Source organism: Hylobates moloch, unplaced genomic scaffold, assembly GCF_009828535.3.
Source record: "Hylobates moloch isolate HMO894 unplaced genomic scaffold, HMol_V3 SCAFFOLD_20, whole genome shotgun sequence".
Classification (NCBI taxonomy): Eukaryota; Metazoa; Chordata; class Mammalia; order Primates; family Hylobatidae; genus Hylobates; species Hylobates moloch.
This window is the reverse complement of record NW_026652295.1, coordinates 35086085-35098385: the sequence shown is the minus strand read 5'-3', so window position 1 is coordinate 35098385 and position 12301 is coordinate 35086085. Positions and strand designations below refer to the sequence as shown.

Below are 12301 nucleotides of genomic sequence, written 5' to 3'. Positions count from 1 at the left end.
GGCCAAGAGCAGGGAGACACCATCTCAAAAAAAAAAGAAAAAAGAAATTTCAGCCTCACTCATGAAATAAGAAGTGTAATTAAAACTCATGCCAATCATAAGATTCTGCAGTTTTTTACCTATTAAGAAAGTAGCAAAGATAAAAGTTTTAAAAACACAGTTTTGGGGCCAGGCACAGTGGCTCATGCCTGTAATGCCAACACTTTGGGGGCAGATGCAGGAAGATGGCTTGAGGCCAGGAGTTTGAGACTAGCCTAGGCAAGGCAACATAGAACCCATTTCTACACAAAATTAAAAAAAAAAAAATAGCCAATCATGGTGGCACACACCTGCAGCCCAGGCTACTTGGAGGCTGAGGTGGGAGAATCACTTAAGACTACAAGTTGAGGCTGCAGTGAGTCATGATTGCACCACTGCACTCCAGCCTGGGTGAAAGAGCAAGATTCTATCTGTAAAAAAATTTTTAAAAGCCACTGTTGGCCAGGCATGGTGCCTGCAATCCCAGCACTTGGGAGGCTAAGGCGGGTGGATCACTTGAGGTCAGGAATTTGAGACCAGCCTGGCCAACATGGTGAAACAGTTTCTATTAATAATACAAAAATTAGCTGGGCGTGGTGGCACGCACCTGTAGTCCCAGCTTCTCGGGAGGTTGAGGCATGAGAATCACTTGAACCCAGGAGGCAGGACTCTGTCTCAAAAAAATAAAAAAATAAAAAAAAAAGAGAAAAAGCCACTGTTTTGGTGAGGGGGTGGGAAACAAACCTGTCACGTATTGTTTTGTGAGTGTAAATTGGTACAGATTTTATGGAGGATAATTTGGCAACATCTATCAAAATTATAAAGGTACAATTTTTTTTTTTGAGACGGAGTCTTGCTCTGTTACCCAGGCTGTAGTGCAATGGCGCCATCTCGGCTCACTGCAACGTCTGCCTCCTGGGTTCAAATGATTCTCCTGCCTCTCAGCCTCCTGAGTAGCTGGGATTACAGGCGTGGGCTACCATGCCCAGCTAATCTTTTTTTTTTTTTTTTTTTGAGACGTAGTCTTGCTCTGTCGCTCAGGCTGAAGTGCAGTGGTGTGATCTTGTCTCACTGCAACCTCCGCCTCCTGGGTTCAAGTGATTCTCCTGTTTCAGCCTCCAGAGCAGCTAGGATTACAGGCATGAGCCACAATGCCCAGCTAATTTTTTTATTTTTAATAGAGATGGGGTTTCACTATATTGGCAAGGCTGGTCTCGAACTCCTGACCTCAAGCAATCCACCCACCTTGGCCTCCCAAAGTGCTGGGATTACAGGCATGAGCCACTGCGCCTGGCCAATAGTTTAAATGTCCAATAATGGCTGGTTAAATCAATGATGGCACGTTTGTGCAAGGGAACACTAGAGCCACAAAAAAGAATGTTGAAGATTTTTCTTTTTTTTTTTTTTTTGAGATGGACTTGCCCAGGCTGGAGCGCAATGGCATGATTTCGGCTCACTGCAACCTCTGCCTCCCAGGTTCACCCGATTCTCCTGCCTCAGCCTCCTGAGTAGCTGGAACTACAGGCGCACGCCACCATGCCTGGCTAATTTTTTGTATTTTTAGTAGAGATGGGCTTTCACCATGTTGGCCAGACTGGTCTCGAACTCCTGAGCTCATGATTCGCCTGCCTCGGCCTCCCAAAGTGCTGGGATTACAGGCATGAGCCACCGCACCCGGCCCAGAATGTCGAAGATTTTTGTTAACACATGGCACAGAACAGTTGTATAATATGGTACATTTGAAAAAGGAGGAGAAAACAAGTAATTGGTTATATATGTACATTGAATATACCTGGAAGCCTGTAAAAGAAATTGAGAAGCAAAACTGGATAGATGGGGCAGGAGTGAGAATAAGACTTTTTAGTGTATATCCTTTTATGTTTTTTGAATTTTGACTTATTACCAATTCAAAAGGATTTAAAAATGAATTAAGAGAAGAATGACACCATCATTTAATGTGCTGTCTCAGTATCTTACACAGTACAAGACACCAGAGAAAGAGTGAATGGTGTAACAACATTCACTATGTTCCCCAGCATAAAGGCTAGACCTGCATCACTAGGGATTTGTCATCCAGGTGAGTGTGCTCATCACAGGCTCAACATTGACATTCACATTGGTTCTAGGATCAAGCTTCTACTCCAGATAGCAAGTTTCTTGCTGAAAACATCTACACCATGCCGGAAGCTCCTACTTTGGGAATATTCCTCCCCCATTGGTGGAGGATGGTCTTCATCCCAGTCCACAGAATCCTCATCCGTCAGCACCACAATGTGGCACTCTCGCTCTCCTTTCTTGGCACAGCCCACCATGATGGGCAAGATCAGCTCTTCGAGGTAGTGATCAAACTGCTTATGAGCACCGTCATTAGACAGTTCATGGAGTAAAGCACCTGCAGAGAGAAAATGTAGGTGAACATGCTTTCTGCCTAAATGCACATATTACTGGAGTGAAAAAGACTATGAGGGAATGGCTGTTATCATTGATGAGGTTCAGAGAAGTGGCACATTTAAAGGCAAAGAGATGGTTTCCTGCTCCAAGGTGATAATTAAGCTTTGTTAAGGTATGTCTCCTATTCCACCACTCTTCAATTTACTCATGTTTAATCATCCTTGAGCATTCTGATCAATTGAGGTTTTGTTGGACTTACAAGGTCAGACCATAAATGTTAATTCTATCAGAGATGAAATCATCATTTGGGGGCGATTCTTTGTAGTACCTCTTCTGAAGATGGTTTGGATCCCGATTTCATGGACTTAGAGTACCATAATGGAGGAATAATCTGAATTTTGGTGACACCAAAGGACTTACTCTAAATGTGTAATACACTCAGTAAAGAAATCACATGTACAGGGGCTTTGATACAACATGCAGGGAAATGTATCATGAAATTCAGAGAATAGTTATTTAAATAATTTTGGGAAGCCCAGGTACTAAGAGCATGGAGTTTGCAGTCAGACAATCTGAGTTCTAATCCTAGCCTTAATGCCTAGAGCTCTGAATAAGCTAATTTCTTAAATGAGGTTATCACCCATCTTTCAGGATTGTTATAAGATTTAAGCAAGTCCATATCTATAAAGCACTTAGCAAACACTAAGTTAATAATAATAGGCCAGGCTCAGTGGCTCACGCCTGTAACCTTGGCACTTTGGGAGGCCGAGGTGGCAGATCACTTGAGGTCAGGAGTTCGAGACCAGGCTGGCCAACATGGTGAAACCCTATCTCTACTAAAAATACAAAAATTAGCCGGGCATGGTGGCATGCGCCTGTTAATCCCAGCTGCTCTGGCAGAATTACTTGAATCCAGGAGGCGGAGGCTGCAGTGAGCTGAGATTGTGCCACTGCACTCCAGCCTGGGCGACAGAGCGAGACTCTTGTCTCCAAAACAAAACAATAATAATAGCCAGGCGCGGTGGCATGTACCTGTAGTCCCAGCTACTCAGGAGACTGAGGTGGGAGGACTGCTTGAGGCCAGAAGTTTGAGCCTAGCCTGAGCAACATAGTAGCAAGACCCCATCTCAAATTAAAAAAAAAAAAAAAAAAAAAAGGCAATATCATGATCAGGAGAACCTGGCCAATTTGTGCTGTTTGACTTTATTAGTGAACTGTTCCTCATGTTGGACAATCAGTATCCTTGCTTGTTAGAGTCCAGACACCAAAGTCCCAAGAGGGAAGCAGTCAGCTTGGTCTCCCAATGGTCAGGCTCCATTTAGAAACGACTATCTGTTTTCCTTTGTCTACTCCAGTTCCTCACAGTGCTTTGAACTAAGAGAGGAAAAGGGTTAGTTAGTATCACATCTCTGCCTCTGCAGAAGATTTTCAACCTACACTTGAAACTCCTTCTGTTTAGTAATAGAAAATATCAGCTGGGCTTGGTGACTCACGCCTGTAATCCCAGCACTTTGGGAGGCTGAGGGCGGGCGGATCACCTGAGGTCAGGAGTTCAAAACCAGCCCGGCCAACATGGCAAAACCCAGCTCTACTAAAAATACAAAAATTAGCCAGGTGTGGTGGCAGGTATGTGTAATCCCAGCTACTCGGGAGGCTGAGGCAGGGAGAATCCCTTGAACCCAGGAGGCAGAGGTTGCGGTGAGCCGAGATCGCGCCACTGCACTCCAGCCTGAGCGACAGAGCGAGACTGTGTCTCAAAAAAAAAAAAAACAAAAACAAAATCAGTGACTTCCAAGAAAACTCAAAGTTCAGCTGCTCAAGTGCAGCCGGCAGCTGCTCCTGTACTTACTCAGATCTTGACATCGGATAGTGTTGAAGTCAAAATTAATGCACAGATAATCACATGTATCTCTAAGATCTGGGATAGAGATGCCATCAGGACAATTGATGATACCGGTTTTGTAATAATCCTGTAAATAGATTAGGAAGAAAAAATGTAGGCAGAGAACAAGATGAAAAATTACTTCTTCATCCCTGTGCATTCCTGGTTCTGCTAAAGCAATGAGCTACTGGAATTATCACCAAATTGGATGATTCATTAGATGGCAAAACAGCTCCTGGCTATCTTGACTTGTTTAACCAGAACTTGGTAACTGATAGAGCTCACACACAAAAAAGCAAGGACTTAAAAGTTACAGGAATAGAAAACAAAGCGAGAAAGGAAACAACTGGAAACCAGAGACCCTAAAGTCAGTAACAGAGTTGATGGAACTCTCAAGGCTATTGATCACACATGCCCCAGGGGAAGAGAATGTAACAAAAAAGGCTACCACGCACCAGCACTGTGCGAAATACAGTTGCACTGATGCCTTCAGCAATCTCATACTCTCCCTTCTCATTGGGCCGAGTGAAGTTGTACTCTCTTCCTGGTCCAAACATCCTGAAAGATATCCAGGCAATAGTGTTATCTTCTCCATCATGATTCTTCACAGATGAGACTTCTCCCTTCTCCACCTCATTCTGGAAGACTATCCCACTCTCTCATAGTATAAATTAAAAACACAGCACTGGAACCCAATGCCTACAAGACAACTCAAGTCTTCGGAAGCTCCCTTCAGACAGGAAAAAAAGGCAATTGCTTTAAGCATTTGTGTACAAAGAAGAATGAAGGATCAAGTCCACAAAGTTCATCTGTAGTGAGTTTCTTTGGCAGTAAATGCAGTAAACAGCAACTGCAGAGGTGGGCCTTGGAAAATATCTGTGTTGAGATGGTGGCCTTTCATGCCCTCCCCAGTGCCCAAGAACCTGCTTTTCTATACTGATAGCTCAGAAAGACAGCATCTAGGCTCCTTTTTATTCCTGTCCCTCGTCTGTCAATACTGACCTATCTAATATGCCATTCATCAATATTTCTGAGCTTTTCAACATCTCATCTTCTGTTAGATGCAGCTATGTTAATGCTTTCCTGGTATGTCTTAATAGTGGAGCTCTGGGGGAACAATGGCCTTTATTAGGCTTATCAGCAGTTTACTGCATTTCAGAGAGACAGGCTTGCTGTCAGCATGAACTCATAAGTCATGAGGGTACAGGGAGAAGAGCTTTTCTTATTCGCCTCTCCCCATCCTTCCTCCCTCTGTCAGATCCCTTGCAGTCTTCTGTGTATGAGCTGTGGAATGGTTAGATAACACAAAGGATAGGGCAGGCAGCTGCTATCTTCAACCAGCCTAAGATTTGACTTCCCAATCAAATGGGGGTTCACTGCCATTTCCTTCCTTAAACTGCTGGGAACTGTTGCTGTTCAGCTGTTCACAACTGTTGTCCTCCAGCCTGAACTGGCTGCTTTTCAAAGGTCTGAAAATGATTCCATTTCGGCCGGGTGTGGTGGCTCATGCCTGTAATCCCAGCACTTTGGGAGCCGAGGTGGGCGGATCACGAGGTCAGGAGATCGAGACCATCCTGGCTAGCATGGTAAAACTCTGTCTCTACTTAAAAAAAAAAATACAAAAAATTAGCCGGGCGTGGTGGTGGGTGCCTGTAGTCCCAGCTATGCGGGAGGCTGAGGCAGGAGAATGGCGTGAACCCGGGAGGCAGAGCTTGCGGTGAGCTGAGATCGCGCCACCGCACTCCAGCCTGGGCGACAGAGCGAGACTCTGTCTCATAAATAAATAAAAGAAAATGATTCCATTTCACATGCTTCCCAAATAACTGTACCACACATAAGAATTCCATCTTGATAAAAGTAGCCTCCAAAGAATGCAGATGTTTTTCTGGAATGCTCGGGTTGAATGAAATCTAGCTCAGAGAGCTTTGAATAAAAATAGTGAACATATTGTAACTATAATCCCCCCATTTATTATCAGTTGGACTTCAGCTCAGAGTTATGTATTTAGTAGTGGCATGGATCTGCATTAATCCGTTCTCTTTCTCTTAGCTTCTCCCCTTGTGACTAGTGGCCCACATCTGTAAGCTCACTTGCTAGGCTTACAAGTACTATATATAATCACAGGACAGGTAGCCACAGAACAGAACAAATCTAAATAACTTACAGAATTTATGACCTTGCCAATTCAGCTGAATGAACCATACAGATAAAGAACCAGACTCTCTTCTTCATGGGACGACCCATTCCAAGATTCAAAAAACCAGTGTCACCCAAGAATCTGTTACCCAGAAAACATTTGCCTTTCTTCTCTTGATCACTACTTTCAGAGGCAACATACCTAAAACAGCCAGCCTGCACTGAGAAGCACTTTTTTCAGGGGGTGGGAATGGTGGTAATACCCAAACTGAGAACAGGAAGTCAAGCCTGATAAAAAATAAGAGGGCCAGTCTGGAAAATGTTTTAATGTTCTTTTATCTTAATTCAGACGTTTAAGAAATACATAGACAGGTTTGGTTCTAATTAAAAAGTGGTTCACTGTGGCCAGGCACAGTGGCTCACACCTGTAATCCCAGTACTTTTGAGAGGCTGAAGTGGGCGGATCATGAGGTCAGGAGTTCAAGACCAGCCTGACCAACATGGTGAAACCCTGTCTTTACTAAAAATACAAAAATTAGCCGAGTGTGGTGGCACACACCTGTAATCCCAGCTACTTGGGAGGCTGAGGCAGGAGAATTGCTTGAACCCGGGAGGTGGAGGTTGCAGTGAGCCGAGATTGCACCACTGCCCTCCATCCTTGGTGACTGAGACTCCGTCTCAAAAAAAAAAAAAAAAGGTGGTTCACTGTGAATTTATATGTTCAAATACACATATATTTGAATGGCTGGATTCTATTTAGCCTAGAATTCAATAAATTAGTGTGATCAATTTGAATTTCTAACTGTTTAAATTAATTCAAAGTCCTGAGGTTAGATCTCTAAACAAAATAAAATCTACTTCTAAGTAGAGGAAAATGATCAAAAGCCAAATCTACAAGTATAATATCATTATTATTACTATTTTTACTCTTATCCCAATTTGCTCTTCCTTAGGTTAAGGTCTATGGTTGGCCAGAAAGACAATCTCTTTACTCCTAGCCCAGGCTCTGAGACTCCTTCCTGGACAGTATTCCCCCTTAGTAGGCTATTTCCATTTCCTAAACTCTGACCCTAAAAATCTGGGGGCCAGAGATGGTTAAGAGGAGATAAATCTGAATGAAGCAGCACAGAGAATGGACCATGAAGAATAAAGAGGGCAATTACGAAACAAACAACAAAACAACTAGGTTTAAAGATTCCATTTCAAAAAACTTGAATAGTAATGGAAGCATTAGAAAATGACAGCATAGCATCTGTTGCCAAGCATAAAACTTGCAATAGATGGCAGGGAAATGCTTTTCAGTAAAATAGCTTTCTTCCTGTGCCATGCAGAACATTTGCCTAATACTGTTTTTTATTTTTTAAAAAAAGGAGCAAGATTTAGGTCTCACCTTACCCCTAGCATCTTTGACCTGTGAAACTCTGAAAACATTACTTAGAGTGAATTTGTAGAGGAGCAGAGAATGAGATTTAGCAGGTTATTTTTTCATAGTTTCCAAATAGATTTTATTTCCTTTTGTGGGGCTCATTTTACTATCCTGGCTTTGTAAATGAAATACTCTCCCTACCCCGAAATACCAACACGTATTAGGCTTTTACCAGCTTGCTCTCCCTTTCACAAATGTATGAGGGCAGAAAAATAAAAATACAATGCTTTTTTTTTTTTTTTTTTTGAAACGGAGTCTTGCTGTGTCACCCAGGCTGGAGTGCAATGGTGCGGTCTCAGCTCACTGCAACCTCCACCTTCTGGGTTCAGGCGATTCTCCTGCCTCAGCCTCCCAAGTAGCAGCTGGGATTATATGAGCCTGCCACCACACCCAGCTAATTTTTGTATTTTTAGTAGAGATGGGGTTTCACCATGTTGGCCAGGCTGGTCTCAAACTCCTGACCTCAGGTGATCTGCCTGCCTCGACCTCCCAAAGTGCTGGGATTACAGACGTGAGCTACTGCGCCCAACCTATACAATGCTTTTTATTGTTATATCTAATGCAAGATAAACAGCAGGTATTTTTATTTATAGAGAACAGAATGAATTTGGAAGAAAATTATCATCAGTTACCTTCCCAGCATGGTATCCGGATGAGCAGTGAAAATCTGTGGATTCACAACAAAACGTGTGCCATCTACAAGAAGCGTCACTTTCTCTGGTGCTTGGGAATGGGAATTACTGCCAAAGCCCACACTACTGTTTCCAAATCTTTCTGGAGCAATAAAAGGTTCATGGTTCCGTTTATTCCCACTTTGGAAGCAAGAACCTTTGATGTCTTCACCAAGGGGCATTATGTGAGGGAACTGAAGGTTTGCTGGCTGAGAGGCATAGTCAAGTGAGAGGTCTAAAAGAACATACAAAGAAACCAAAACAACTTGAGAGCAAAACCCTTGAGAGAAAAATAAACCCTGTCTTCTTTAAAACGACAAGTAAACAAACAAAAAAACCCCCAAATTTTAGGTGTTCATAGGCAAAAAAACCTCTTGCCTACAGCAAGTAAAAAGCAAGCAAACAAAAAAACTAGAGACTTATATTGGATCTCTTCCATGTACATGTGAGGGTTGGGTGAAGGAGAGGATGACGGCAGGATGCCTACACTTGAACATTATTTAAATTTTCTAAAGTAAACTACGTATATGGTTAAGAAAAACAGTAGAGAAGAATTTATGTGGAGGCCCCGCAGTCTCCCCTGCTATTCCCTATACCTTCCCTGGTGTTGGTTCAGAGGCAATCACTTTTTACTTGTTTTCACTTCTATTGCTAAATAATACTTTTATATTTCCCGCGTTTTATTTAAGGAACCTGCTACTAATATGTGCCAAAACTATTCATTTTCAAATTCTTCAAAATTGTTTTAAAATTTTATTTTTCAGAAGGAAAAATGATAGTCTTTAATTTTCCAATATATTATTTTTCCTAGAAATTCACAGTAAAAGGCATTTTCACTACGTACGGGAGAATCCTAACATCACCTACACTATTTTTTCAAAAACCACGTCTTACTCTCAGCAGAAAAGTTCCAGTGCAAATGGCATTAGGATTCATTCATGAAATCTGTTTCTTAGTATCACCAAAAAGCTGCTTTCTTTAAGCAATTTATTTAATTTTTCTTTCCTTCCTTTCCTTTTTTTTTTTTTTTTTTGAGATGGAGTCTCACACTGTTGCCCAGGCTGGAGTGTAGTGGCGCGATCTCGGCTCACTGCAAGCTCCGCCTCCCAGGTTCACGCCATTCTCCTGCCTCAGCCTCCCGAGCAGCTGGGAATACGGGCGCCCGCCACCATGCCTGGCTAATTTTTTGTATTTTTTAGTAGAGACAAGGTTTCATCGTGTTAGCCAGGATGGTCTCTATCTCCTGATCTCGTGATCTGCCCGCTTTGGCCTCCCAGAGTGCTGGGATTACAGGCGTGAGCCACCGTGCCTGGCCAGTTAATTTATTTAATTTTTCTACCTGGTCCATCATCTATATAAGGAGGATAAATAATGTTCACTCCATATACCTCACAGGGCTGTTTCACTTATAAACTGAAATTAAGGATGTGAGAGCACTTAAAAATAGGCCAGGTGCAGTGGCTCACGCCTGTAGTCCCAGCACTTTGGGAAGCCAAGGTGGGCAGACCATCTGAGGTCAGGAGATCAAGACCACCCTGGCTAACACGGTGAAACCCCGTCTCTACTAAAAGTACAAAAAATTAGCCGAGCGTGGTGGTGGGTGCCTGTAGTCCCAGCTACTCAGGAGGCTGAGGCAGAAGAATGGTGTGAACCCGGGAGGCAGAGCTTGCAGTGAGCCGAGATCACGCCACTGCACTCCAGCCTGGGTGACAGAGCGAGACTCTGTCTCAAAAAAAAAAAATTAGCCAGAAGTGGTGGTGGGTGCCTGTAATCCCAGCTATCAGGAGGCTGAGGCAGGAGAATCTCTGGAACCTGGGAGGTGGAGGTTGCAGTGAGCCAAGATTGCACTACTGCACTCCAGCCTAGGCAACAGAGCAAGACCCCGTCTCAAAAAAAAAAAAAAAAATTATATAGATATGTAAAATACTGCATGATACAAAACAGGCTTAAAACTAGATATATGAAATCTGGATGTATATAGAAGGCAATCAGAAGTATTTACAAAGGATTACCAGAGGGTTCTTTTAAATAGGCAGTCTACTCAAGTGATCCGCCCACCTTGGCTCCCCAAAGTGTTGGGATTACAGGTGTGAGCCACCACACCCAGCCCTATTTTGTTTTAATGTAAAAAAAGTTTTTTAATGAAAAATTCCAAACATAGGGAAGCACAAACTTAATATAATACATACGCCCCATCACCTACATTTGGCAAGATTTGTTAACATTTTTCTATCTTCAAGCCCTTTTTGAAAAAAAAAAAAAAAGAAAGAAAATGTTATCAATACAACTGAATTACTCCCACTCCTCTTGTTTATAAAATTTGTAAACAAATTCAGGAACATGATTAATGCCCATGACCTCTGGGAAATTAGTCTGATTTCCTACACTCAGACAACCAAATAAATTGTTGGGTAGAGGACACTTAGTTTTTTTCCCATTTGTTTGTAGATAAAAGGCAACAAAAATCTAGATCAAAAACCTATTTAGAGTTCACATCCCATAGCTTCTCATAAACTTTCAATGTGGTCTCATGTTTGCACACCAAAAGCTACGCTTCCAGGTAACCCACAGGCAATCACCAGGTAACCCACAGGCAACCCACTCTGATCACCAGGATAGGCTTTCACACTTGAGGTGCTGTTTATTAAAAATTAAATAGATACCTGGGCCGGGCGCGGTGGCTCACGCCTGTAGTCCCAGCACTTTGGAAGGCTGAGGCAGGCGAATCACGAGGTCAGGAGATCGAGACCATCCTGGCTAACACGGTGAAACCCTGTCTCTACTAAAAATACAAAAAATTAGCTGGGCGTGGTGGTGGGCGCCTGTAGTCCCAGCTACTTGGGAGGCTGAGGCAGGAGAATGGCGTGAACCCGGGAGACGGAGCTTGCAGTGAGCCAAGATCGCACCACTGCACTCCAGCCTGGGCAACACAGCGAGACTCCGTCTCAAAAAAAAAAAAAAAGAAATGGATACCAGAATTACTAATTCAGTTCTTTAGAATGCTTGATTTCTCCCCAGTAATGAAGCAATTAAAATGGGTTTATTCCGAAACCCAAAGAAGAAACCTCAGGTTCTATCCTGCTTAAATGGGCGAGTAGGAAAACAGACTCCTTGCACAAGTTCTCCCTAATGGTGTACTCTTCAGCGGCAGTCATATGCTTTTCTGTCAGTTAATACACATACAGAAATCATCTCAGCCCACTACCTCCTAGCAATGTGAACCTGAGCAAGTTACCGAAGCTTTCTAAGCCTCAGTTTCCGCATCTGTAAAACAAGGATAATAGTTGTAAGGACTAATCTGGAGTAGAGTCAGCAAATTTTCCATAAAGGGCCACAAAGTAAATATTTTAGGCTTGTGGTCAGTCTCTGCCACTACTGTAGCAGGAAGGCGGCCATACACAATATGGACATGATGGCTATTTCATTAAAATTTTATTTACAAAAACAGGTAGACAGATTTGACCAGTTTGCCACCCCTGATCTAAAGAATGTATGTAAAGTTCCTGGTACAGTGAATGCTCGATAAATGGTAGTTGCTATTATTGGTGCTATTGTTTTAATTAAAAGTTAAAAAGAATCTCAGTTTATCAGGAGCTTTCACATCTATTAACTTGTTAATCTACTAGCCTTGTGAGGTAGGAAGAATTTTTTTTTTTTTTTTTGAGACAGAGTCTCCCTCTCTTGCCCAGGCTGGAGTACAGTGGTGTCATCTTGGCTGACTGCAACCCCCGCCTACCAGGTTCAAGCGATTCTCGTGCCTCATACTCCCAAGTAGCT

General features: G+C 42.8%; 1 protein-coding gene across 2 annotated transcripts in view; it reads right to left on the bottom strand.

Annotated features, from left to right (window-relative positions):
* KCTD20 (potassium channel tetramerization domain containing 20) overlaps positions 1-12301 on the bottom strand; it is a 34109-nt gene that overhangs the window by 3393 nt on the left and 18415 nt on the right. For both annotated transcript variants that reach the window (XM_032141547.2, XM_058432689.1), the window contains 4 exons: positions 8486-8759; positions 4747-4849; positions 4259-4379; positions 2213-2410 (listed from right to left, as the gene is read on the bottom strand). In XM_032141547.2, the coding sequence (XP_031997438.1) occupies positions 2213-2410; positions 4259-4379; positions 4747-4849; positions 8486-8759 (696 nt within the window). The remainder of the gene's footprint in view (positions 1-2212; positions 2411-4258; positions 4380-4746; positions 4850-8485; positions 8760-12301) is intronic.